Source organism: Lynx rufus, unplaced genomic scaffold (assembly GCF_022079265.1).
Source record: "Lynx rufus isolate CCGP_SWC_20201006 ecotype Redwood Valley unplaced genomic scaffold, mLynRuf1.p SCAF_4, whole genome shotgun sequence".
In the NCBI taxonomy this organism is placed as follows: Eukaryota; Metazoa; Chordata; class Mammalia; order Carnivora; family Felidae; genus Lynx; species Lynx rufus.
Window position 1 is genome coordinate 57,279,778 of NW_025814856.1, and position 27,839 is coordinate 57,307,616.

The following is a 27,839-nucleotide window of genomic DNA, read 5'->3' on the forward strand; positions in this document are numbered from 1 at the left end:
GCTAATACTGATTGATATAAAATGGCATCTCAAAGTATTTTAAGATGTGTGTTTAAACAGCATTATGTGGTATAATTTACACACCGTAAAGTTTATTCGTTTTAAATGGACGTTTCATGAATTTTAGCAAATTTATGGAGTTGCAGGCATCACTACAATCTGACTTTAGAACATTTCTCTCTTCCCAAATCTTTCAATGTGTTTTACATCTTCGTTTCTCTGAGTGAGACTGAGTATGTTTCCATCCATCTAAGAGCTGTGTCTAGTTCCTTTTCTGTGAATTTTCTTTTCATACCCCTGGCCTGATTTTTTCGGTTGTATTTTTGCCTTATTGATTCATTGGCCCTCTTTATATATTATGTTCTCAAACTAGGGTTAAGTGTCACTCCTTCAAGCACCCTGTGCTTCTAATTCTCATCGGCTGGAATGAACAGAATCTATTAATGTGTCTGCATCTCCACCATCCTGTGAGTTGTCTGCCCACAGTGACAGTATCTGGTTTCTGCCCACAGTGAGTTGGGCAGTATCTGGTTTCATTCCAGGCCCCCACCTCTCGGCACAGGACCTGACCCAGAGTTGGTCTCTGCAAACAAGCTTGGTTCCGGTATCTGTAAATATGTGTTCCTTGACCCTCAAGGTTCCTATCACAAGTTTTGATGATGTGTTAATCTGTGTGGTTACGTCTGAGGGCCAGACACCACGGCGGTTTTATTCAATACCGTATACCCACGGTGCCAAACCGTGTGGCCAGATACATTATTTTCTTTAATTATTTTTTTAATGTTTATTTTTTGAGGGAGAGGGAGAGTAGGGGAGGGGCAGTGAGAGAGGGAGACAGGATCCCAAGCGGGCTCCTCACTGACACCAGAGAGGCCCGATGTGGGGCTCGAACTCATGAACTGTGAGATCAGGACCTGAGCCAAAGTTGGACGCATAATTGATTGAGCCACCCAGGCACCCCAACTCTTTTTTTTTTTTTTAAGTTTATATATTTATTTTGAGAGGGATAGAGACGGCATGAGCCGGGGAGGGGCAGAGAGGAGGAGAGAGAGAAATCTCAAGCAGGCTCCGAACTATCAGTGCAGAGCCCGATTTGGGGCTCAAACTCACGATTAGAGAGATCATGACCTGAGCCACAATCAAGAGTCGGCTGCTTATTCAAATGAGCCACCCAGGTGCCCCTACAACTCTTTAAATACATGTTCACGAGTAACTCTCATAATAACCCGGGAAGGAAGGTTGCAGAAGCAGGCCTGAAGCTCAGAGTAGGAAAGTGATGCCTAAGGCCACCCGGCCAGAAAGGGTGTGAGTGTGTAGGTTGGGGGGAGTGGCCCGGGAGCTCCTCTTCTGGGAGGCAACTGGGGCATTTCTGACAGAACAGAGCACCAATTCTCTGAGTCCTTGGGCAAAGCCTCTCACAGGGTTTGTCGCCAGCCCACCTGAGCAGGGCGAGGCTTGGCCTAGTGCCTGATTAGCCCCTTCTGGCCTGGAGATGGGCTGGCTGGACTCCCACCTGGAAGCCCAGTCGGGCTGTGGCCTTCTCTCCGTTCTCGATATTTCGCCATCCATGACTCATGCACGGCAATTAATCATCACCGCCTCATGACAACTCAGGTATAATTATCTTGTATCATGAGTGAAGTCTCAACCGGCAGCCCCGGCCTTCCCAGAGAGACCACGGTTCCCTGAGAATGCAGGGTGAAGGGTGAGAAGTGTTCTCTCCCCCCCAGGCAAGGCAGGCAGGCCAACCTTGTGGAGGGGCCTCCATGGTGCTCTCTCCCTTAAATATCTGGGCCCCTCTGGACTTTCTGGCGGGAGCAGGCATCCTGGGACTGGGGTGAGCAAAACACAGGGGCAGCTAAGGGGGGGGGAATGGTATAATAGTAAGGAGAAATGATAAAGATAGCAGGGCATGGTCTGGCCCACTTGCTCTGGCCTCTCCGTGTCCTCATTCACTCATTCCCGAAGTTGTGACTAACGCCAACCAGTTGTCAGAGGAGACCCCAGCCTCTGAGCTACTGCTGGGAAGCAAAACAGACTCCCTTTCCCCAGGGAGCCTAGCATTCCAAGGGAGCAGGGGAGCTGGCTGCAGGCACACCCTGAGAGGAGACTATTTTGCAATGTGCCAAGTCCTTACTGTAAAAGAAATGCCTAATGCTGACCAAGGAAAGTCGGAAGGCTCGGTTTTTGCTCTCTGAGGGGTGCCATCTGAGCAGAGGCAGAATACACTCTTGGTAAAAGGGGCAGCAGACACAAAGGCCTGAGAGTGGGAATGTTCTGGTTTGTTCAAAGAACAGAAGGTAGGCTGCTCCCGCTGGAGCAAGAAAGGGGGAAACCAGGTCTGAGTGGTCAGCAAAGGCTATTGCACAGTTTGGCTTTTATTCTAAATTCAGTGGATACAGTCTAAGAAGTGATTTCTTGCGGCCAACTAAGCTGCGTGACCTTTGACAGTTTGCTGGGTCTGTAATTTCCTGCCATCCATCTCTCCTTTCAAGAAACACTTAAGGAGCATCTACCGTGCGTCAGCCCAGCCCTGGGGACACAGCAGTGACAAAACAAAGCCCCTGCTTCTGGGAGAGTCCACCTCCTGGAGGAAAGGACCCCTGCCACAGCTCTTCTGCCTGGTGACTCCGGTTCAGGCTGCCGGCTCCCGGAGACCCCAACTCGGGCCACCCGTGGCCGCCAGGTGGCGCTCTGCGCCTGCGCAAGGGCCGCAGCTCGAGGGTCGCCGGGCAGAGACCGGACCCCGGCGGGGGAGGGGCGGCCGGGCGGGGGGCGGGGCCCGCGCCGCAGGTTGTGTGACTTTGGGTTTGACCTGCCTGGAGATGAGCTAATCCCGCCGTATAATAGACTCCGGGGAGATAGGGAAAATGGCTGCGGCGCTATCTGCGTCGCCATGGGGACCATCGCGCGCGCGCGGGCGGGGCGCGAGCCTGGAAAAATACAGCCTTTGTCGGCGGCGCGTGTCACTCACTGCGCGGGGACCTCAGGCGGCGGGGCTCGGGTCTCTCTTTCCCTAGGTCCGGAGCGGGGAGCTCTGGGGCCCCCGGCAGGGCATGCCTGTTGAGGCTATTGGGACCCCTGGGTGTCCCCAAACTCCTCGAAGACCTTTCTCCCTTACACGCCCCCACACCCCGTTTTCTGTCACTAGCACATTCCACCCCTTTTGCTGTGGAGTCTGTCGCACCCGCACACACCATTCTCTCCCCTCTGGCTGTCTCTTTCCCACGCTGGAGAGGGGTCCCGGCCCGTGTGTCCTGAGCCTACCCAGGCAGGCGCAGGGACAGGCCCCAACGACCGCCCTTCCCCCGGCCCCTCCTACGGCACACCCGGGCACACCCAGGCATATAGATGCACAACAACACAACCGCCCTCACACAGATCCGTGCACCCCGAAGGCACACACTGGGGTGAACTCTGACCCGCGGCACACTCACTCCTGACAGTCACAGGAATGCACGGATGCGCATGCTTACAGGCACGTAGGAACCCAGAGCACTGAGTAGGGTCGGACACCTGCAGGCACACACCCGTGTCTGAGTATACACACACGCACGCGACCTAGTGGCAGATGACACCGCCTCCTGTGTGCACTCCTCAACGGCCTCCTCGAGGGCAGGTACACTGTGGCACTCAATACGCTCATCCACCACACCTGTACACACGGATTTGCACACCCACTCCTTCACACACCTGCCTTCCCACCCTGAGTGACACTCGTGCCTACGCACTCACGTGCAATACCCCCTCCTCTGTGCACCCTCCAGCAGCCTCAGCTGGGCCCCCTCCAGGCATTCACAGCACACACGCCCACCACGCCCGTGAGCATGGGCTTGCACACCTGTGCTTTCTTGTAGCACACTTCTTTGACATGCCCGCGTGCACACCAATACCCTTTCTTGTTCAGTGCCCATCCACTGGCACACGCGAATGTCCATGCAAACATGCCAGGCACACCCGGGGGCGCACGCGCGGGTGCCCCCGGCAGGCAGGCAAGCAGGCAGGCAGGCGGCGCGGGCACAGGGCGCCCGGCGTGCCCCCCGCGGACGGCTATCTGCCTGCCCATCAGCGCGCGGATCTGCGGTGGTAAATGATGCATTCGATGGCGGGCGCATTTGTTGTGCGCGCTCTGAAAGGGCTCCGATAATCTGGAAGGCAGAGATAAGGAACACCATTTATTCCGCGGCACTTTGGAAACAATTCCCAGCCCTGTACAACCCCATTCTCGGGCAGCCTCCGGGAGCCGGGCAGATAACGATTGGCTATTCATTATCTTCGCCGGGAACAAAGATTAGCCGGCCGAGATGAAAAATTACCCCGGACAGCGGCGCAGCCCCGCTCGGACCCCCCTGCCCGCCACCGCCGCCCGCGCCTCGGTGCCCCGCCCGGCCCGCGGGCTCTGCGCTCACGCCCTCCCGGCCCGCAGCCTGGCGCTCGGCCTCCCGCGCTCGCGTCCGCGCTGCGCTCGGCACTGCCGCTGTCCTCCAATCGGTCTGTCCGTCCCACCCAGCCCGTCTTCGGCCTCCTTACTTTTCCCTCGTTCTCTTTGGGGTCCTTCCCGCTCTCCCTCTTCTCCCCACTGCTCCGGGAACCTGCCTGGGTTCCCCTCTCCCTTCCCATATCTCTGTTTTTGTTGTGTTTTGCTCTCTCTCTCTCCTCTCTGTATCTCTCCTCCCTTGTTTCTCTGTTCATGGCTGTGTCTGGTTAGCGCGTTTGCTGCTTTTGTTCCCATCGCTCCGACTCTTTCTGCCACTTTTAAGTTGTTTGTTTTTGTCTGTTCCTGCGTGTCCCCAACCCACCCCTCCAGCCCCTACTGGCGTCTCTGTCCCTCTATGGCCGGTGCTTTTTAAAATCTGTCCTCGGGTCTCCCTGTCCTCCTCTCCCTTCTCTGGGTCTTTCCATCCCTGGGCCTCCATGTCTCTCAGTCCACACCCCCTACCCTCTTAAGACTGTATTCCTGACAGCAGACCAGAGGCCAGCCCAGCCCAGCAGAGAGATGGCAGGTGGGGTGGGGGTGTAAGACTGGAACGCCCCTCTGAAGAAACAAGACAGAAGTAGAAAAGCTTCTGTAGACACTCAGGCGCTGCTGGGTTCACGGGGATTTGCTCTCGTGCCCCTGAACTGGCTCCCTCATGCCCCTCCCCAGTGAGGCTGGGGGCCTTGGGAGCGGGTGGTCCCAGCGAGGCCACCTCATTAGAGCAGTTATTCAGCATGGCGCTGGCGTCGGCAGATAAGCCTTATCAGCTCATCTCCCCCTCCCACAGACAGACAGAGAGTGCCCTGGCAAATGGCACCCCAGAGCTCCACTGGCCGCCTGCCCTGCCGGTTAGGGATGGTGGGTGATCTGGGAAGACACACAGTATGTGTGTCACCCAGAGACACACGCCTCCCCAGACGACAGACCCAGGGTAGTACTGGGTAGAGAAGTACATACACATAGTTCCAAGATACATTCATACACACAGATGTCCACACCCTAGATAAACAGACACAAAAACCCACCCCAACACGTATCAGTTCATACGTGGAGCTGTAGACAGATGTGCAGACACACTTGGATACACTGTCCACGCTCCTATCATCCGTCCAAAGATACAACGTTACACGCCCAATACCCAGTGCTGTTAAAGAAGGACGGAACATACACACACACACACACACACACGCACACACGCTCCGATTCATAGACACAGGATACCCAGACACACACTGCTACCGACCCACATAGGGACACACACCAATTTATAAATAAACACTTGGAAATACCCACTTCCCATCATATGATTCACGAACACAATGATCTCACAGATACACAGCCACAGGGACACACATCCAGTTCCACAGACACACTCTCCCACAGGCACTTTTGGGGTCATGCTCTGAAACAGCCACATATAATGAAGTACAAACTCTCAGGGACCCACAGAACACAGACTCTCGATATAAAACTCCCAGGGACCCACAAGAAGAAATGGGCGTGCTAATATACTCAGTTTTGTAGACTTCCCACGTGCTCACAAATGCACACAGACACACAGGGGCCCTCAGGATAGATCTTCTCCCGAGCGCACACAGCACATACACGTGCAACAGAGTCACTATCAGCTTCAAAGAAAGACCCACAGATAGCAGATGGCCACAGAGATGGGGGGGCTGGACACTTCTCTCGGGCACACACTAGTTTTCCCAGGACCAGTCCTTCCAAAGCAAAGCACTTTCTCTCTGGGCCGAAGATCCCCAGGCCACTTTCACTCCCCAGGGCAGCTGGAATGGGACGGGGCAGGGTGGGGTGGGGAGCGGAGGACCCCCACTGTGGAGTTGAATTTTGATGTAGGGACTTTGGAAGTTCAAGGACCAGATTCCCCTAGCATTCTTGGGGTGAAGATTCCCACACCCCAGCTCCTCTGCCCAGCCTTCCTAGGACAAGCCCTCTACTCCCTCTCTTTCCTGAGAGGGTTCCTTGGGGATGGGCCAGGGGGCCGCCTCAAACTCCACTCCTGAAATGCTCTGGTCTCCTTGGGAGTTTGGGAATTGGGGCGAGAGTATAGGTGGCTTGGAAGGGAGAGGCCATGTGTCTACATTTAGCCAAAATCAGCCTGGAAGTGAGGGAGGTGTGTGTGTGTGTGTGTGTGTGTGCACGCGTGTGTGCCAGATTGTCAAGCTACATTTGGGTGTATGCCCGCGTGCATGTCAGTGTGACCCAGATCTCCTGGCTGAGAATTTCCACGTAGCCACAGCTGTGTGCGCTAACGCGTGTGCACAGAAGTGTGCATGTGTGAGCACTACTGGAAGCGAATTGGAGAAGGAGGAGCAGGCGTCTGTGTACATGCGTGTGTGTGTGTGTGTGTGTGTGTGTGTGTGTGTGAGCGCTTGTGGCCACGGCTCATGAGGGTCCCCGGGGAGAGTCTCCAAAAAGAGACGTCCCGGGCTTTCTGAGCTTACACCCCTGAGAGAATAGGTGCTCATTCCTGCGCCCCTGCGAGGGCGGGAGTAGTCTGGAGTATGGGCGAGTAAGGTATTGCGCCTTGAGTGCCTTCCGGCCCTCGGCCTGCCGCCCGGCGGCTGGACCAGGGAAACGGGGCGCAGAGCTCTGGGCACCCTCCTGCCCCCCTGCGGCGCTCCCGCCCCCTCAAAGTGCTGTCGAAATAAAAAGCAGCGGCCGCTGCGGCCGGGGGAGGGGAGGGAGAGGCAGCGGGAGCGAGAGGGAGGTAACGAGGCCAGCGCCGCCCGGGCTCGCCGCTCAAGTCTCTATCTCCAGGCTGCCTTCGCCCCCACCCCAGCCGGCCCCCGTCGGCCACCAGGCGAACAAAAGCGGCCCGCCGCGCACCATGCGGCCACTCGGCGCGCCACCCGGGCCCTGCTGGTGAACGCCGACAGCTCGCACCGGGGTCCTGTGGGCCCACCTAGCCACGCACCGCGCTGTGCGCCCCGCTCCGCTCCGGCCCCGTCCACCCGGGGGCGCCGCCCGCCGCACCTCGCTGGGTAAGTACCCCCACCTCCGCCTGGCCCCAGGGCCCTTCTAGTCCCCAGGTTTGAACCACCCGGCCCCCTAAACGCAGTCCCCCTAGCCCGTGGCCCCTGACTTGTGGCCTTCGGGGTTCGCCCTGGTCCTACCAGAGGCTCGAACCCCAGGTCATAGGGGCCTGATGCTGAGGGAGTATTTGCGGAGTCGAGGACAGTAGGCCCCCGTCGGGCCTCTTGTTTTCCCATTTCTCGGATGCAGCCACACATAGGCCGCGAGCCCCGGTTATTCCCGATGCCTCGCAAAGCGCCCCACCTCCCGGCCCCCGAGCTGGGGTCTTTGTCTCGGCCGCCCCCACCTCTGGGCCAAGGCGGCGGAGGCGCCCAAGCCCGGCCGCCGAGCCGCGGCTGCACCTGCCGGCTGGTCCCGTGCGCCGGCTTTGCGCGGCTTAACCCGGCTCGCTCCTGCGTGCGCCCCCGCGCGCTGCGCCCCGCGGCCCTTTATCCTGTGTGGCTGGGGTGCGGGTGGGGGAGAGCGCCGGGTCTGGAAGTCTCCCCCCTGCCCCAAGCCGGAGCCGGAATCTGTTTAGTGGGATTTCAATAAGAATGGGGCCGCCGCGGGCTCCGAGATCTGCCGCCGGAAGGCGTAGACGGCGGCGGTCTGGGTCTGTCTGGACGCCGGGCATTCAGAATCCTTCGGCGGCGGCCAGGCTTGAACTCCAGGTTGCCCCAACCGCAAGGGGAAAGATCCGGCGTTCAGGGCCCCCGGGAGTGGCGGCCGCTCCTTTCCCGGAAAACACGGAAGGAAATTCGTTGTTTTGGAAAAAGCTACGTCTCCCGGGGATCGGGAACATCTGGCGGTGAGCTCCGGGTCTACACAGGCACCTAGCGCTGGGATTCGTTTATGAGTGGGCAGGATTTGAGAAGCAGGTAGGGCCGTTGCGGCTACCCAGGCGTCTGGAGAGAGTTTCCCAGCCGGGTCGACAAATTGCAAACAAATTGCGTCTAACGAAACGGATTTACCAGTTGTCATGCTGCCGGGCCGCAGGACCGCCAGGCTCTCTGAGTAAACCGTGCCTGTGCTTGAAGGAAGGAGAAACGCTGACCGATTGTCTGCAGGTCTCAGCAGGGCCTATGGGGGAGGCTGTACGGCTTGGAGGTGGGTGGTTAGAACCTGATAAGGAGATACATGATCTCGCAGGCACCTCAGCCCAGGGCGCTGAGACTTCTCAGCCCGGGTTTTACGATTCGAAACGGCCCTAAAGACGTAAAGGGTGGGAAAGCCATCATGGAGGCCAGAGAGGAGAAGAAGCCTTCACATTTGGGGGGCTGAAAATGAACCCCAGCGAGCAGAAGGGGCTGTTGGAGTCCTGGTCCCTCCATTGCAGAACCCCTGGGTGGGGGGATGGCTGCAGGCCTGAGCAGATTTGAGGCCTTACCCAATGGGGACTTCTGAACCCCTCTGGCTAAAGCAGGCCCCCTCTTCCTCCTCCGTACCCCTCAAGGCACATCCCCAGTGTGGGGCTCGAAGGTCGCTGGGTTGCCAATTAAATATCCCTATGGAAGGCAGTCCTTAAGCAAACTGATTTCTTTGAATCTCCCCTCCACCGCTGGCCAATTAGATGCCCATAGGAAAAGGCGAGAAGAATTAGGTTACAAAGAGAGGGCAAACTTATGGTCCCAGAGGGGCCACCTTGGATGAGGGAAGTTTAAACAAAGGGCACGGAGGGGAGGGGAAGACCGGGCAGGGGCAGCTGAGAGCCGAGGCCGGTGGGTGAGGCCCACTAGAACCTGGCCTTGGATCCCTGAGCCTCCAGCTCCCCGGAGAACGCATCTTGAGCCGTTAGGACCCATGCTTTCTCGGGGAATCTCAGGCTACTTGAAAAAGGCTGTTGGAACATTCAGTTTCTCTGCTGCCCATCGCCAGTCCTTCCTGAAGTCTTGTTCTCATGTAAGGAAAGTGACAGCTTCTCAGTGCGATCAAAACGCAGCACCCGCATTAGCAACAACCCTTGGAAACCAACAGAAACATGGAAAAGGGGTCACGTCCCTCTGAAGGTGTTCTGGAGACCCTGAAGTCCTAGGCTATAAACCAAAATAAATCTGCTTTCCTCATGTGTGAGGGTGCCCCCCACAATCCTAGCTGATTGGGGGGGCTGCCCTGAGCCTCCCCGGACGTTTGTTTGCGTACAAGTGATAGGATGGTCTTTGCTGCCTACTGGGCAAGATGCCTGACTAGTGGCCCTTGGTCTGTCTGGCATACACACACACTCATGATGGGGGGGGGTGTGTTTTACTGACCAGCTGGGCCTTCTCCTGCCTGGTGCCCCTCTTCTCTCTCCCAGGCGGGTTCGTTCCTGCGGGAGAACGCAGTAGTCCCGCGTCCAACGCAGGAGCTCCAACCATAGTGGAGGCCTCCGCCAAGCCGGCTGCCTGCCTGCCTGCCTTTTGGAGGAAGGCAACCTCGGGGCCTCAAGAGACCTGGCAGGGCTCCCTCCCCCCCCCCCTTTTTTTTCCTCCCCTCTAGGCCGGGATTGCGGGAAGGGAGACTCTTGCGGATCTCCCGAGGCCCCTGCTCAAGCATTGCTTAACTGCCCTGCTAAGCTCCTCTGCGCGGCGATTTTCTGAGCCGCCGAGCGGGGTAATTAAATCCCCGCCAGCGCTCGCTTCTGCGCCAGGCCAGCGGGCAGCTCAGGGCTGCCGTTCAGGCGGGGGGCCCGGCCAGGCTGGTCACCTCCACTTCTGCGGTGGCCCAAGACGCTGCCCCAGAGGGGCTTCAGGTTGCCTCGGAGGGGCTTCTAGCCGAGTTTGTAATGATGAAACTGCAGACCCACCCCGAACGGGGGTAATTTGAACCACGCCTTTGGGGAAAATAAAGCGAATTACCTGCTTTCCCGAGCGCCCAGAGTAGCCACCTCCCTGCGAGCCGAGGCGCGGATCGCAGACCCACGGAAATCTTCCGCTCGGCTCCGGCGTTCACGGCCCCGGGTCTGGCAAGCGGCTGGCTGCCTCCTGAGCTGGGTCCCGGGGTTCGAGCTGGCGGGGCAGTCTTGCCTGACACCAGGGATTGTCCCCGGGGCGGCGGTGTCTTTGAAAAGCTCCTGCTAGGTTCCAGGGACGCAAAACAGTCTCGGGGCTCCGACGATTGCATTTTACGCGTTGATGAAGAATCATAAACTAAAGGCAGGGAGGAGAGACAGACGAACAGAGAGGCAGCGAGTCCCGGCCAGACCGCGCGCGTTTCGGGTAGCGCGAACCGGAAGGCACTGAGGCCAATCACCTGCCCGGCCTGGCCGCAGAGGCCCGGCGCCCGCGGCCTCGCGCTCCCACTCCCGGCCCCGGCGCGCTTTACTCAGCTGGCGCCGGCCTCCTCTTATGCGGAGCGGAGTTCCGAGTAGACCAGGCGGGCTCCGCGCGCCCCGGAGTGGAGCGGAGCGGGAGGCGCAGCGGGCCGCCAGGGCAGGCGGGTCCCCAAGCGCCCAAGACGCGCTGGTTCCCAGCCAAATGGGGCTCCGCGCCTCCAGCCCCGCGTCTTTACCTGCCGCCAGGGCCTCGGACAGATCAACGGACAGCCGGACGCAAAGGCAGGAGGAGGCCCCTAGCCTGTGCCTGCGTCCCCCGGCGCTGCCCAGAGCTGGTCTGGGAGAGGGTGACGGGCGCTCCCGCGGAGCTGGGCCTGGCCGGGAGCCCCCCGAGCCGAGGGGACCAAGGGCTTTCCTCCCTCCTCGGATTATTAAAAAGTTCATTTCCTGGCGAATCGGGTGACGTCAGGGCCCCGGCGTCGCGGTGGCGGGGCCGCCCGGCCAGAGAAGCCGCCTCCAGTTACCCAATTACCGACTGTCAATCCCGCCGCCCCTCCCCCCACCCTCCCGGGGGTGGCCCGGACCCCCGCCCTCTCCCCTGTCCCGGACCCACCTGGGATCCCTCTGGGCTCCCACTACGAGAGCCGTAGACCCAGCTAAGGGAGAGGGACTGGAGGACGACGATTATTCCCCCCCTTACCCCCGCACCTGTCTCAATCTCCCCAAAGTTCTTTGTTTCCGACCCTCCCTCCCCCCCCCCCCCCCGGCGGCCATAGGCTCCCTTCGAGCCTCGGTCTCCTATGTCTGTACAATGGGAGAAAGCAAGGAGATTTGTGCACGGGGGCCCACTCCACCCACAGAGCTGGATCTGTGCATTGGAGGTGTGTGGAGAGCAGTTCCAGGTGACTTAGGGGACAGAGCTCTCAGTCTATCGCCTCCCTCTCCCCAGGGGCCGCCTTAGGGACCCCCAGGAGGGAAAAATGCCTTCTCCTGCCCGGAGGCGTCTTCTTCGAGCCGGCGCCGGCGCCAGTCCGGGTCTCCATGGCCTCGCCCCAGGCAGTTCGGCCCGTTGGTCTGCGAAGGCCACGCCCGGGAAGGGGACGCCCCCTCCCCCTCTCTGGAGCCGCCAGCCAGGCCACCTCCACCCGGTCAAGCACAGTCCTAAACGGCCTCTTGTCCGAGGCCCAGGTGCCCACTCGAGCCCCGTAGTTCCTGCCCTTCACCGCTCCTGCTGTCTCGAAGCTGTCCTCCCAACCCCCTGCTCAGCCATAGCCCGAGTCGGGGGAGGGAACGGCCTGGGTAGGTAGTTGGGACTCCAACTGGCCACGTTCAGTGGTAAAGGAGGTGGGATCTGAGAGAGTGGAAGAGCGGGGGTCCTGGGGAGAGGACACCCAGACGCCCAGAGGGTGCGGGACCCAGGCTGCCGGGGAGGGGGTCCCCAGTTGGTTAGTAACTGGGAAGAGGGTCTTGGGGTTAGGCGGATCCAGGAGTGTCCGCAAGAGGGGGCGCAGCAGTCGGCCGGTGGGGTGAGGGTCCCGGCGGGGGGCACTGGCAGCAGGGGCCGCCGGGAGGGCGCTGGGAGGGGGCCCGCCGGCGGAGGGGGGCAGGCCTGCGGGTCAGTCCGGGAGTCCGGCGGTCCGGGAGTTGCGGGCGCAGCCAATGGGGGGCGGAGGCTGGGCGGCGCGCGGCGCTGATTGGCTGGCGCGGGCTTCTTAGGCGTGCACGGCCCCCGCTTCATGTCTGTGCAGGAGTCGCGAGCTGGCGCCAGGGCGGCCGGAGGATGCCGAGGGGCCGGAGCCGGGCGGGCCTGAGGCCGAGGCGCGCGCTGTCCCCCGCTCCTACTCCGTGAGCCCAGCCGCCTGAAGCGCGGTTCCTGAGCCCGCCACTCCCGGGGCTCCCGCCGGTGCTGAACCTCCGTCCCCGAGGCCGTGGCCCCCCTCCCTGCGGCGTTGCGTGTGTAAGTTTGGGGTGCGAGAGCTGGCGGGGGGCCTGGGGCGCGCCAAGCTCTGAGAGGTCCTTTCGGTGGGTCAAGGCCGGGGCCAGGCTTCGGGTGACTGCTTTGGTGTGCCTTGGTGAGAGGTCTTGATTGTGCCTCCTGGGAGTGAGCTGGGGCGGGGGTTGGGAGGAGGCTGGCTCCCAGCCGCTGGGGCTTAGTGTGTGTGGGTTTTTTTTGGGGGGGTGGGGGTCGTCAAGCTGGTATGTGTATCCGGCGCCAAGTGCAGGTATGTGCGTGTCGCTAAGATCATGTGCCCAGTGGGTGCCCAGGCGCCTGTCTTCAACTTTCAGTCTGTGTTTATGCGTTTGTGTCCCGGGAAGGAGGGGGGGGGTCAGTGTGAGTGTCCGATTTAAAGTGAGACTCTGTGTTTGTTGGGGTCACTGGTGTCGGGGCTTGTGCCCGTGTGTGAGCCGGTGTGCACGGATGTGTGGCTCTGGGACTGGGGGTCACCATGTGAATGTGAGCGGCTGACCGATCTCCTCCGCCTTCCTTTCGTTTTGAGCTTTGAGCTTTCCTCCCACCCGGGACTGTGCCTCGGCCGGGCTCTGCTGGGGCGCAGCGGCGTGCGGGACTCCGCGTGGCGGGACTTTGGGGGTGTCAGGCCGTGGCGGCGCCCCTCACGCCCCCTTCCGTCGCGCAGGGACGCCGCCACCGCCTCGGCCCAGATCCCGAGCCTCCACTCCCCGCCATGGAGGTGGCGCCGGAGCAGCCGCGCTGGATGGCGCACCCCGCCGTGCTGAACGCGCAGCACCCTGACTCGCACCATCCGGGCCTGGCGCACAACTACATGGAGCCCGCGCAGTTGCTGCCTCCCGACGAGGTGGACGTCTTCTTCAACCACCTGGACTCGCAGGGCAACCCCTATTACGCCAACCCAGCCCACGCGCGGGCGCGCGTCTCCTACAGCCCCGCGCACGGTGAGCCCAAGGCCAGTGGGTGACTGGGAGCCCAGGAGCCGTGCGCCGCGCGCCAGGCGCGGGAGGGGAGGAGGGCCCGGCGGCCTGCTTCCCGGATGTGAGCTCCGCAGGAATCGAGGCAGCTGAAAAATTGGGGCGGGAAAGGTGGGGGCAGCAGCCTCTTGAGGAGGGTCTGGGCACCGCAGGGTGTTTGCCCAATTCCCAGCTGGCCTGTGCGGGTTCCCTCGAGGCCCTGGTCTGGTGGGGTTCCTCGGGTGCCACTTGTCCTTCAGCTCCGGACTGACATTCTTGATTATTACCGGTTGGGGTATTATGTTTCTGGTTTTCTTTGGGAAGAATGTTACTGCTAGCTGTTTTGTGAGTTGTGGTCCCGTGTATCTGTCATGGCGCGACTCGGCCTCTGCGCACCCTGACCCCTCTCCCTCCTCCCGCAGCCCGCCTGACCGGAGGCCAGATGTGCCGCCCACACTTGTTGCACAGCCCGGGGTTGCCCTGGCTCGATGGGGGTAAAGCAGCCCTTTCCGCGGCTGCAGCGCACCACCACAATCCCTGGACCGTGAGCCCCTTCTCCAAGACGCCGCTGCACCCTTCAGCTGCTGGAGGCCCCGGAGGCCCCCTCTCCGTGTACCCAGGGGCAGGGGGTGGGAGCGGGGGAGGCAGCGGGAGCTCTGTGGCCTCCCTCACTCCCACTGCAGCCCACTCTGGCTCCCACCTCTTCGGCTTCCCACCCACTCCGCCCAAGGAAGTGTCCCCTGACCCCAGCACCACCGGGGCTGCCTCCCCAGCCTCCTCTTCCGCAGGGGGTAATGCAGCCCGGGGGGAGGACAAGGATGGGGTCAAGTACCAGGTGTCACTGACCGACAGCATGAAGATGGAAAGCGGCAGTCCCCTGCGCCCAGGCCTGGCTGCCATGGGCACCCAGCCTGCCACACACCACCCCATCCCCACCTACCCCTCCTACGTGCCCGCCGCTGCTCACGACTACAGCAGCGGACTCTTCCACCCCGGAGGCTTCCTGGGTGGCCCTGCCTCCAGCTTCACCCCTAAGCAGCGCAGCAAGGCACGCTCCTGTTCAGGTAAAGACAAGTGCCAGGGAGCCAATGGGAGTGGGGTTGGTCTGTGCTTTTGTTTGTGGGGGTCGGGGGCTATGATATGGGAGGCGGGGCAGTGCCAGTCTTCCAGATCTGGGGATGGGTGAAGTCTCTCTCTAATAGACCCCAACAGACGTTTGAGAACCCAGAATGGGGGAGAGGGAGCCCTAAAACTTTTGTCCTTTCCTTAACTGTCCAGGGTTGCCCCCAAAGTTCATTTCCCTTCCCCCTCCTCACCCTCCCTTCCAAGGTTGGCCACTGCCAGACTGAACCCAGACCGGGGATTCCCCCTTCCCTTCCCTGAATCTTAAGTGAAAATTTGAGCAGCCTCTTGACTTGTGTGAGGGAATGCAGTAGCAAGTGACAGCAGCGAGGCTGTGTGTGCGTGTTTTTGTGCGTGTTTTTGTGTGTGTGCGTGCTGTGGGTGCTGTGGGTACGCTCCAGACCCTTAAGGAATCTGGTTCTCCAAGTCAGGCAGTCCAAATCGTGGGATTTCGATGTTTCCCAATCTCCTTGGGAGATTTCCCCCAAAGCAGCATTCCCGGGAGTCGTTCCTGCTCCCTGCCCGCTGGCGCATCCTTCACTCTCCCTCCCCGAAGGCTGGAGTGAGGCGATGAAGCTGTAGGTAGCTTTGCCCCTTTGCCAGAGGAGACGGCTGGGGCCACACTGGTTCCGTCCGAGAACCTGGCTGGAGAGCAGAAACCGAGCTAGCGCGGGGCTTTCGCTGTCAATGCCTCCCTTCCAATCCCTTTAAACTAAGGAAGAAGAAGATTTTTAAAACTTTTACTCCTGAGTCCAGGAACCTTTCCTTGCCCAGATATATCGACAATTTAGTTTAAACTAAATAGGGAAAATTTTTTCCCGGGCAACACGATGTAAGGCATCCAGCTACCCTGCCTGATTGCCCCCACCGTCGCTGGCACCCACCTCAGCCCCACCCCAGGGCCCCTGTTCGCAGACCAGCTACCTTGCCTTAAATTAGCCCTTTCTCCCAAGTTTGTTTTACGTTGTATTTGAATTCCAGATGGCCTTTTAAAACAACAACAAAAACCAAAAACACCACCACCGACAGAAGACCAAGGTCACTTAGTCTGCTTAACTTCAAAACGAAAGGGCTTGGGATGTGTTTTATTTTAAAGAGCAACACCTTGTATCCGAGTCCGGGACTGAATTCTAGGGCCTCAGCGGAAAAGAGGGCAGCTGGGGAGAAAGAAGGAAATTCCCTTGCTCCGAGAACAGAAAGAGAGTAGGAACTGAGGGCAGAGGACGCGGGGCAGAGAATCAATCGGAAGGTGGCAGACGAAGTTGGGGAAAGGGACAGACCGAAGAGGCAGAACTAGAAAGCAAGGCAGAGTCCTCCCAGGCCCAGCCGGGTCGAGCTGGGCCACTCCTGCCACCGCCCTGCCTTCGGCGAAGTTTGTTGTAAATACCCTTTCATTGTCGCGCCCAGAATCCCTGGGGCCCTGGCCCCACTCCTCCCTCCAGCCCCATTTCCCTTCCTTCAAGCCAGGGTTTTGAAGAGGGAGACTTGGCCTTAAAGCTACTTTCTGAACTCATCTCCTTCGGCGGGGAAGCCTCCTCTGGGTCCCTCTTCCTGCCCAGGGTTGGAGCTAAAAGTCACCCCCTGAAGCATCCGGGCCGAGGCAGACGGCTGCCTGATTGGCGCTGGCCCACCCCTGCCTCTCTCCCCTCGACCTTATCCGTTAAGCGGGCCGGCGTCTCTCCCTGTCCCCCTTCAGAAGGCCGGGAATGCGTCAACTGTGGGGCCACAGCCACCCCTCTCTGGCGGCGGGACGGCACCGGGCACTACCTGTGCAACGCCTGCGGGCTCTACCACAAGATGAATGGGCAGAACCGGCCACTCATCAAGCCTAAGCGGAGACTGGTAGGCGCGGGGCAGCAGGTGGCTGGGGAGGGGGCCGGTGGGCAGCACCCTGACGCTGACCTGGACTGGAGCCGGCAATTTATTTAAAAAATAAGAGTAACACCACCAAACCCTTCAAATGCAGCTGCGTTGCCTCTTGAAACCCTCTTATCATTTAAATCGCTTGGGGTCACCCTTCTTTTAGGCCAGATTTTTTTTCAGGCCAGATTTCCCCCTCTGCAGCCCACCAGGTACCCTCCCCCCACTGAGCTCAGGGCTCCCCAAAGTTGAGTGTCCAAGAGCCCAACTCCTGTCCCCTGGCCTCTGTTTAACTCTCTTTAAAAATAGGGCCATGAAGTAATTTTCCTTGTAGCCCAGAACACAGTCTCCTCACGCTTATTTAAATAAAACACACACACCAACCACCAAAAAAACCTGCCCTTTATTATTTTTCCATGGAGTCACCTATACTGTGTATTTTCATTTGAGTGATTTAAAAAAATGCCCTTTCGGATCTCCTGCCGGAGTTTCCTATCCGGACATCTGCAGCCTGAAGATAAGGAAACTTCGCGTATCTGTTTCCGGACTCCGCGAGTTTTAGAGCCTCTCCTCGGCTCAGTCCTGCCTCTCGCTGGGCTGTTTTGAAATTTCTAATACCCTCCGCTCTGCAAATAATGCGTAAAATGCTAAGAATAATAAATATATTTTTTTCAGGGCGAAGTGATTTATGAGGCTTAAATCGCTGGCCGCTTTGGGGGCCCCCTTTTTTTTCCCCACCCTGAGCGCGGGCGGGGTGAGGGCCCGGGTGGGGGTAGGGGTGGAGGATACGGTGTTGGCCCCTGAGTCAGAATTCCAGCTTCAGGCTGCTTACTCACCCTCACCCTCCCCGCCTCTGAGGCAGCCGACCGGCAGGTCCCTCCGCTGTTGCTGTCGAGGAGGTTGGAGCTCCGGCCTAGGGCCCTCCTGGCCTTTGCTGGTCTCATTCCCCCAACCCCAGCCCTGCTGCCTGGGGTTCACTGGGGAGTGTTGCGGGGGACAGACACATTCTGTCACTGTGGGGCTGGGCCGGTGGGCCCACAAGAGGAGATCTGCTTTCTTGGGTGAAGACTCTCTTACTTTCTCTCACTTTTCCCTTTTCCAGAAACCAGGCACTTATTCCCAGACATCTCTGGCCTGCATTCCCTGAGGGGCTGCGGGGCAGTGAGCACTCTGGTTTGGGGTACAGGGTGTGGGACAGACCAGCATTGCGGTGATGGAAATGTTCTGGATCTGCACTGCCCACTATGGTTGGGGCTGTGGGTTCCTTGAAATGCGGCTGTGCAAAGGAAGGAACGAAGTTCTAATTTTATTAAATCGTAGTTCAGTTGAATTTAAACAGCCCCACTCGGCTAGTGGTGATCATATTGGACGGTGCCGCTCTAGACCCCTAAACATTTGACGTCCCTGCCCTGGCCTCAGGCGAGGTCACACCCAGGACTGTGGGTCGTGGAGAGTCATGCGGACATGTGAGCCAGCCTTCTAAACCAAAAGAGCCCTTCTCAGGGCCTCAGTTTCCCCTTTTACAGAGTTAGTTTAAGGGTTGGGGGCGGTGGCTGATTTTTCCCTTCAGCTCTTGCGCCCCTGTTGATTCTGAGATCAGGCTTCTGAGAGTTCTTTATTCTGAGTTCTGCGATGGCTTAGGTCTCAAATTCTAAAATTCCACGGCTTCTGAGATGCTTGGATTCCCCTGTGAGATTTCCCGCTCCTGGGCTAAGTTGGCAGGGACGGGGGGTTGGGGTGAGGGTCGGGGAGGGAGGTCGAGGTGGGGCGTGGGAGCCCAGCCTGCTGACGCCACCCTCCCCTCCCAGTCGGCCGCCAGGAGAGCCGGCACCTGTTGTGCAAATTGTCAGACGACAACCACCACCTTATGGCGCCGAAACGCCAACGGGGACCCTGTCTGCAACGCCTGTGGCCTCTACTACAAGCTGCACAATGTGAGTCCGCCCCTCCCCGGCCCGCCCCGCCCCTCCCCGGGGACCGCAGCTCTTTGTGCTGCCAGGCGCGGGGGGGCCCCAGCCACAATCTCCAGCGTGGCTTGGCTTGGGAGGCGGCTGTTCCCCCGGCGGGCAAGCCCCAAGTGCCAGAAGGGCTTCCCATAAGAGGGGGCAAGCTGGCTGCAAGTGTGGCCTCCACGGCGGCGGTCTGGGGAAGTGGTGTCTTTTTAAAACAAAAGGTGGGTGTGGAGTTCGGTTGTGTCGATGGGGGGCAGTGCTGGCACTTAGTGGGCTCAACGGCCTGGCCTGCGGGTCCCACACAGTGAAAGAGACCTTTCTTGAAAGGGCGGCAGGCTGATGGGAAGACCCTGGCGGGCCGAGGGTGTTTGCAAGTGGGGTCCCGAGCCCAGACCCGCCTTTGGCGCCACGTGGAAGCTGGGGGGTGGGGTCTTGTTCTGGGAAGGGAACTAGACCCCCCTGACGGTTTTGTGGTTGCCCCCAGGTGAACAGGCCGCTGACCATGAAGAAGGAAGGGATCCAGACTAGGAACCGGAAGATGTCCACCAAGTCCAAGAAGAACAAGAAAGGTGCAGAGTGCTTCGAGGAGCTGTCCAAGTGCATGCAGGAGAAGGCCTCCCCCTTCAGCGCCGCCGCCCTGGCTGGACACATGGCGCCCGTGGGCCACCTCCCACCCTTCAGCCACTCGGGACACATCTTGCCCACCCCAACGCCCATCCACCCCTCCTCCAGTCTCTCCTTTGGCCACCCCCACCCATCCAGCATGGTGACCGCCATGGGCTAGGGACGGCCCCCCACAAATGGACGGATGGATGCCGAGGAGGGTGGCCCGCGGTGCGAGGCTGGGCGCCCCTAGGCAGGGTGGGGTGGGGGCAAACCCTTAGCTGCCTGCCCTTCCCTGAAGACTGATGGCACTCCCGCCAGCCCAGTCGGAGCCCCAAGCTGCCTCTCCTGTGGGCGCTCCACTCGGCCGTCAGCGGTCACGGTGAAGATCCTCACCCAGGCTGGGGGGCGGCCTTGGCCCGGCTTCCTGCCCAGGTGGGGTTTCCATCATGGACGATTGTTTGGAGAACAGGACGGACAGCTTTTTGAAGAGAAAAGGAGGGAGGCAGGGGACAAATGAAGAAGACCGTTTTTGGGAGAAGGGAGTAGGCAAAAGTAATTTATTTTGCTCTTGTTTCTAACAAGGACTGGGAGACTTGGAGGTCCGAGCTGCCCTAGGTTCTCTGGGTCTTTTTGCGCCAAGTACCGCTTGGCCCACCTGCTTGCTAGGGCTCTGGGGGCAGGTGTGCGGGGCCCTCGGCCCACACCTTCCCCTCTGGCTTCCCTCTCTGAAACAGCTGGAGCTCAGGTTGGGCTGAGCCAGTATAGCCGGACCACCACTGGCCCGGGGAGGCTGAGCGGTGTGTGCCCTGGCGGCCTGGCCCTGGAGGGCAGAGACAATCATGGGCGGTCCTGCGCAGATTCCCAGGCCAGGGCTGGGTCACAGGAAGGAAACAACATTTTCTTGAGAGGGGAAATGTCTCCCAGATCGCTCCCCTGGCTCTGAGGCCGAAGCTGGTGTGACCCGTGTCCCCTTAACGAGCCTGAGCCACAGCCTGACTCCTCTGCCAGGTGGACCCCTGTACATAACATCCTTTTTCTGCTCACCCCTCGACCCCCTTCCCTCCCACTCTGAGACAAAAGAAAAAAAAAAAATATATATATACAAAAGACTGCATAAGCTTAACTCGCTGAGGAGTTAGTTGTTTTATTTTTAAACTCATTTTGGGTCCAGTCAATTGTACGTTGCCACGGAAGCCCTTGCTGTGGAAAGGAATAAAACCTACAAACCAAGGCTGTAGCTTCGCAATTATTTTTGGAAAAGTTCTTGGATCCCACAGCCCTCGAACGGGGAGCCGGGGGCCTGGGGAGGGGCTTTGGCTGCTCTTGGCCTCCAGGGGCTGGTCTGGCAGGTGGCAGAGGCAGGAGTTGGGGGGTGGGTCCAGGGAGAGGCCACGACCCTGCTGGGGTCCCTGGAGACGCCTGGGTTGTGCTCTGCTTTGCTGTGGCTGTCTGGATCCTTCCCAAGGTACAGCTGTACATAACCGTGTCCGAGCTTAGATTCTGTATGCGGAGGTGGTGGGGTGCGGCGGCCGGCGAGGGCCGGCCCAGGACCAGGATTGTGCTGATGTAGTCGACCAAGTGCAATATGGGTAGGCGATCGCTGCGGGGGCACCACAGCCAGAAGTAACTTATTTTGTACTAGTATCCGCATAAGAAAAAGAATCCGCAGTATTTTCTGTTTTTATGTTTTATTTGGCTTGTTTTATTTTGGATTAGTGAACTAAGTTATTGTTAATTATGTACAACATTTATATATTGTCTGTAAAAAAATTGTATGCTATCCTCCTATTCCTTTGAAGTGAATACTGTTAAGAATAATAAAATACTTTTTGTGAATGCCTCTGGCCGATCTTGTGGGCTCCCAGGCTGCTGAGTCCTGTGTGTGGAGATTAGTGGTCAGACCTAACGGGTTCTGCGGCCCAGTGATTTGGAGAGAAGGGCTCCTGTCTGGCTGGGGTCTGAGACCCTGATGCCCCTCCCCTGCATTGCTCCCATCTGAATTTCGTCATTGTCACCTCATTGGGGGTCCTGATGGCTGGGTGGATACTGGGGATACAAGGGGAGGCCACGGTTTCTCCAGCCTTTGGCCTACACACTGATCCTTTTCCTGGGGCTCTTGTAGAAGACTGCCTCCGCCCCTGTCCCCATCCACTTCCTCCCAGATGATCAGCTCTTGTTTCTGTCCTCTCTGGTCCTCAATATTCCTGTTCATTGACAAACCTGATCACCAGTGTTTTTGATCACTGATGTCATTGACTGCTGTCATCCTCAATCAACGAGGTTGGTCATTGGAGATAGCCACCATGACTGATATTCGTGGTCAGTGACCTGTCTGACCACCAGAGCCTGTGACCATAGACATCTGATTACTATAACACTGGTCGCCAACACTCAGTCAACCAATGTTTTATCAATGCCTCTGACAGTGACATGTCTGGTCACGGACAGCCACAAAATGTGATCACCAGGGTCTCCAGGGACTGTTTTGGCTCGCTGGTAACATACCTGGTCGTGAGTATCTCCTACCACCGATCAGCACCTCTATTCATCGATATTTATATTCAGTGTGTCTGGCACCAACATCTCTGACCATCACTGCGTTTTCCCAGTACTTCTATTCACCATGTTGTGATCACTGGTGCCTCTTGTCACTCATGTTCCTGATTTCCAATTGTGCTGGTCCCCAATGCACTCAGTCATCAATGTCCTAGTTCACCAAGAAGCATGACCATCAACGTCACTGATCAATGGTTTTCTAATAGTTGATAGATCTGAGCACTCACATGTGTCTCCAATATCACCAATCACACTATTTTCCTCACCGGTGTCTCCTTAACAATGACTTTGGTCACTTGTCTCCGGTCGCCAACATCTCTAACCAACAAGGTGCCTGATGACCAATATCACTGATCATGGGATCCTCTTCTACCACATTTTCTTGACTGTCCGTGTGGTCACCAGTGGCTCTGGTGCCCAACATCCCTGTCTCCTCAGTGCTAATCACCCAGCTTTCTAGTGTCCAGCATAGGGGTTGTGGAGTCTTATCTTCCAGGACCCTTATGACCAGTGTCCCTTATATCCTGATCACCAGGAACACTGACTGCCAGCCCCCTGGTCATCGGTATCACCAGTCACCTGTGTCTCCCTCCGGTCACTAAATTCTCTAACCATTGCTGCCTTTGGTCCCCAGTAGATCACCCACCACCAGGATCTCTGGATGTCTCTAGCCCTTGAATGTGATCACTGAGGTCCCCTCTGCATTCAGTCGTCAAGAATATGAGCACCAGATACTTCCTTCACAAACGTTCCTGTGGCTCACACCCTCAGTCCCCCATGTCCCAGAACAATGACGAATGATATATGCAATCAACCATCATGCTGATCACCAAGACCTCTGAACACCACCTCCTGATCCTCAATGTACAGCCACCACCTCTGATCACGTGCTTGAATGATGTCATCTCCCATGACGCCACTGTCTCTAATTACATTACTCTATTCATATGTCTCTGATGGATGACTCCTTTTGGCCCTAATCACCATCTCTGGTACCCTGAGTCCTTGACGATTAGGCTTTCTGATGGCCAACCTCCTTGTTCTCTGGCAGCCCTGATGTCTACATGAGCCAGGAGGCCCTCCTGTCACTCTTCCCATGGCAGACTGCCGGTGCTGGCAGGGTGCTTGCTTGGGGCCGGGGAAGCAATAGTCCCGTGGAGGCCAGCATGCCTCCTGTGAAGTCCCAGATACCTCAGCCCAGCAGGACAGAGTGGGAGGAGCATCCCTGGGTCTCTGACTCAGGAGCCCTCTGCTCCTGCTCTGCCGCCACCACCCTGCACACGTCCTTTTCCTGTAGAATGGACACCTAGAGCAGGCGGGAACTGACCTGGTGTGTAGCTGGATGTGCACTTGCCTGCCCATCTGAATCCATAGTGGCTTTCTCAGCCCTTCCCCAGCTCACAGCATTCTGGCCCACCCTCCCCCATCAGCTATTATACCCACACTCAGGGCAGGGATGGTCGTGCCCTGCTGTGCCCTGGCTCTTGACGGCGGGATTGTGTGTCTATATGATCACGTACTCAAGTGAGCACGTATGTGTGCCTGCTGATCCCTTCGTCCACACCTGGCCGTGTTCTAGGCACGGGGGCTACACCACCCGATGAAACAAACAAGAATTCCTCCCCGTGAGCAGTTGACGCAGTAACGACTCTACCTGGCCTCTGGCAAACAATGCTATTACCTGGCCCCAAATCCAGAACCAGAACTTGGGAGTCCAGAGTTTTGAGTCCACAACTCTGTACCCCAGTACTCAGGAAGCAGACCCAAAACAGAGCACAGCTCCTGTCCTCCCAAATCCAGAATTTAGAACTTGGAGCTCAGAATCCAGAACTTACATCCAAGAACTCTGAGATGGTGGCTTAGAACTTGAACCTCAGAATCCAGATCCCAGAACACGGAGCCCAGGACCTAGGGACCTGAGCATGGACCCCCCAAATTCACAGCCTAGAGCGTGGGGCTCGGAACCCAGAGTGTAGCACCAAGGACGTGGAGCCCAGGGCCTAGACTCTACATCCCCGAGCTGGACCTGAAGACCAGAACCCAGAGCCCAGAAGAACCACAGAAAGAACCCCCTGCCCACCCTTGTTTCTCTATTACTACCCTGGTCTTATTTCCTTCCTACAGCCAAGCAATATTTTGGGAGCACCCAGTGCCAGAAGCAGCCAGCAAGAAATAAACAAAGGAGCGGATCCCCTCTCCCTGCCATGTCAGGTCCAAGAGAGCAGGGACTGTGTCTGTCACTCTTGTGTCTCCATTGTCTCTAACGGGCCTGCAGTAGGTGCTTCCCAAATGTCTGTCGAATGGATTCATTCACTTCTCCCCAATGTTTGTCGACCCTGGTAGTTGTTGGCGTTCTGGTGGGGACAAAACACACCCGTCTTGTCCCCATGAATCCGCTCTCTCTGGCTGCCAGGAAACTCACGGAGGGAAGGGGTTGTTTCTGACAAAGCCAGCAGCCAGAGCTGGGGAAGACTGTGGGCGTAGGGATGGTGTCCGGTGAGCGACCACCAGGAGCGGGGGAGGTATGGTGGCTTCGGAGGCCCTAAGTTCAAGCCCCAGGCACTCGTGCCACTACAGTTTCTGTTCCCTCTTCCATAAAATAATCAGTGCTAACAATGACTCCTGCTGCCCGAGTCATTGTGCGGGTAAATAGTTTCGATTCTGTGGCCTCAAAGCTCCCGGGCAGGGCAGGGCAGGGCAGGCAGGCAGGCCAAGTGTCGCAAGTGGCCGCCTTAGCTGGGAGATGGTGCCTTTATGATTCCGCGGGGGCCTGGCGCCAGGGCGCCTGGGGTGGGTTGGCCTTTGTTCCATCTGTTTGCACCCAGGTGGGGCTGGCTGGCCCAGGGCCCCTTCCTCCCTTCCTTCTACAGAGACGCTTCCAGGCCCAGCTTCTTATTCCCATTTTCTGTAGTGAGAAACCAAGCCCCCTTTGTAATTCATAGAGACCATCTCAGTCCTTCCCCAGAAATTCCTCCCACCTCCTGGTGACCACCACTGGAAACAATCAGTGGACACTGCCCCAGGGGAATAAGATTTGGGAGGAATGTCTGCCATCCACCTGATGGAAAGGAAGGACGAATCCCCCAAGAGGCAAGGAAGAAGGCAAACACCCAGAGAGCTTCTCCTAAGGTGAGTGGACTGCCCTAAGTGACTTCATAGCACCAGGCAGTAGATCAAAAGTCCACTGTGTGTGGGTTTTTTTTTTAAAGCAAAATGATAAAATAATTCCAAACTTCATCTGCAAAAACTAACAAGACCAGCACAAGTCAGAAAATTAAGGAACATAAAAGCGAGGTGTATGTGTAAAGCATTCCAATATTAAACAAGATTCTATGATCACAATCTCTTTTTTCTTTCTTTCTTTCTTTCTTTCTTTCTTTCTTTCTTTTTTCTTTCTTTCTTATGTTTTTTAATTTATTTTCGAGAGACAGAGACAGAGACAGAGTGCGAGCAGGGGAGGGGCAGAGAGAGAGGGACACGCAGAATCCGAAGCAGGCTCCAGGCTCTGAGCTGTCAGCACAGAGCTCGACGCGGGGCTCGAACCCACGAACCGTGAGATCATGACCTGAGCTGAAGTCGGCCGCTTAACTGACTGAATCACCCAGGTGTCCCAATCACAATCTTTCAAACCTTGTGGTTCTACTGTAAGAATCAGGAGATCAGTGGCTCAGACTCCAGTAAGCCCAAAATAGACCCTAGGATTTACAAGATTGTGGATGATGAAGGAGGTATCCTGAGTCAGTGCAAGGGGGAAGGATTATTCAAGCAAGGGGAGTTGGAAAAACTCACTGGTTAGCATCTCACTGAGGGAACACCTAACTCAGAGATCTGAAACCAGCAGCATGTGGCCTTCTCCAGCCAGCAGACAAATTTTGCTTGGCTGCATGATGTTTTGCAAATGTATAGGTGCATTGGAAACGATTTTGAGTCAGGTGAGTCACTTAAAAATGGGCAGAAGGTCTGGTTCTGAGGGGACTCTTATGTCTGCAGGGCCATTTCTCCATCTTTCCCCTCAGGAAAGAAAAGTACACGGGTTCAAGCCCTGCGTCAGGTCAGAGCCTGGAGCCTGCTTCGGATTCTGTGTCTCCCTCTCTCTCTGCCCCTCGCCCACTCACACCATGTCTCTCTCTGTCTCTCAAAAATGCATAAACGTTAGAAAAAAGATTTTAAATATTTGTGTAGATATGGAAAATAATGAGGGAAGATACATACCTAATGAATAATAGTTGTTAGTTTGGGGAAGTGTGATAGTCTGGGGATGGGGGAGAGGGTAATTTTTGACTTTATAAACTTGTGCTATTATTATTATTATTTTTAACTTTAAGAAAGAGAGAGAGAGAGATGGGCAGAGGGAGAGAGAGAATCTTGTGGAGTCAGACACAAGATCCCACTACCTTGGGATCATGACCTGAGCCAAAGTTAAGAGTGGGATACTCAACTGCCTGAGCCACCCAGATGCCCCTGTGCTATTATTTTACTGTGTTACGACTTTTTGCCGCCTTTGTAACATAAAAAATAAAGAATCATCACAAACACCTATGTTCTTTTCTCTGCCTTATTTCTGACTGGTCTTTCTCCCTGAGATGTCCTCCCCTTCATCCTTCAAAATCCCAGAGAGCCTAGAGAAAACCTTGAGTTCTCCTTTTCCTTAGCCCTTCAGGGCCTCCCCAGGCCCTAACCGATGTCCCTCAAGGACAAGGCCTGGGTGTGGTGCGGACACCCTTGCCTCTCCCTTGCTGTGCAGCCCTAAGGAAGTGGATTAGCTTCTCTGAATCCTGACTCCTCACCAGTAATACGTGACCACACCTTGCAGGGTTGTTTTACGGATGAGGGGGCCAAGGGGTCTCAGTCCTTGGAGAGCCTACCTAGCAAGGAGATATCCTTCTGATGCTATTTCAGCCCACTGCTCTTCAGACAGAGTTCCCTTGTCTACTAGAAGTGTCTCTACTCCTACTCAGTGTCCTTCTCTACTCCTAGAAGTGGGCAAGCCGCCTGACCTTCCTGTTCTTCCTTCCCACACATCCCCTAAGGCTGTCAGGGTCCCTTAGGAGTGCCAGTGGGATATACCTGGCTACTTAGTAGGTGTTTTCAGTATTTCCCCCCCAGCCTGTCCCCAACCAGTCAGGGTCCACACAGATCATCCCTCCTGTACAGCTGGGGAAACTGAGGGCCAGGCAGGGATGGGGGTCTCATTTCCTGGGGATGGGGGAGAACAGGATGGCTCCCTCTGGTATGCAGGCTAGCAGTGGGGGGGTTTCCTTCTTGAAGAGGGGACTTGGCGGACCCTTTGCAGCTGTTTCCTTCCGCCGTCCCATCTGTCCCTCCCCAGCCCGCACTGCGGGGCTCCCTCGGGGACCCTGGGAAAACACTGTCCCTCTCCTTCTCCCCGCCCCTCCCACCCAGGTTTGGCTGTACTGATTTGGGGTGGGGGCTGTGATCCAGGTCTCCCAGGCTTTGAGGGGCTGCTGGGACGGGCCCCTCCCTTTCCTCAGAACTCAGGAACGGAGGGGACGTTTTTACACAAGCGCACATCACACTGCACCACTGCCGATACCGTCCGGACAGCATCGGAGCGTCTCCTCTGCACCTCACACAGCCCCGTGCTGTCCCTTTGCCTGCTGTAGCACCAGACTCCTCCCTGGCCCTTGCCCCCAGCTGGTGCCCTGCAACTTGTCTCTTCCGCCAAAGGGATCTTTCTTAACCTTTTTATTTCAATGATGAAATATTTCAAACACCCACGAAGATAGCTAATACTAGAATAAATACCATGGTACCCCCCAGTTATTGGTTTTCTTAAAAAAAATTTTTTTTAATGTTTATTTATTTTTGAGAGAGAGAGAGAGAGAGAGAACACGAGCAGGGGAGGGGCATGGAGAGAGGGAGACACAGAATCCAAAGTAGGTTTTGGGCTCTGAGCCATCAACATAGAGCCGGATATGGGGCTCGAACCCACGAACTGTGAGATCATGACCTGAGCTGAAGTCGGACGCTCAACCGACTGAGCCACCCGGGCGGCCCTAGTTTTCTAAGCTGCACAGCAAATCCCAGACTTGGC

General features: G+C 57.4%; 1 protein-coding gene across 2 annotated transcripts; it reads left to right on the forward strand.

Moving 5' to 3' along the window:
* Positions 1-7,178: 7,178 nt before the first annotated feature.
* Positions 7,179-21,064, forward strand: GATA2 (GATA binding protein 2). 2 transcript variants are annotated; one of them, XM_047095791.1, is made up of 7 exons: positions 7,179-7,482; positions 12,512-12,720; positions 13,400-13,676; positions 14,111-14,752; positions 16,507-16,652; positions 18,479-18,604; positions 19,107-21,064. In XM_047095791.1, exons 3-7 carry the CDS (start codon positions 13,448-13,450, stop codon positions 19,404-19,406), a joined length of 1,443 nt encoding a protein of 480 aa, XP_046951747.1. In that variant the 5' UTR covers positions 7,179-7,482; positions 12,512-12,720; positions 13,400-13,447; the 3' UTR covers positions 19,407-21,064. The 2 variants fall into 2 exon arrangements, with proteins under 2 accessions (XP_046951747.1, XP_046951748.1); XM_047095792.1 differs by lacking the exon at positions 12,512-12,720.
* Positions 21,065-27,839: the final 6,775 nt, after the last annotated feature.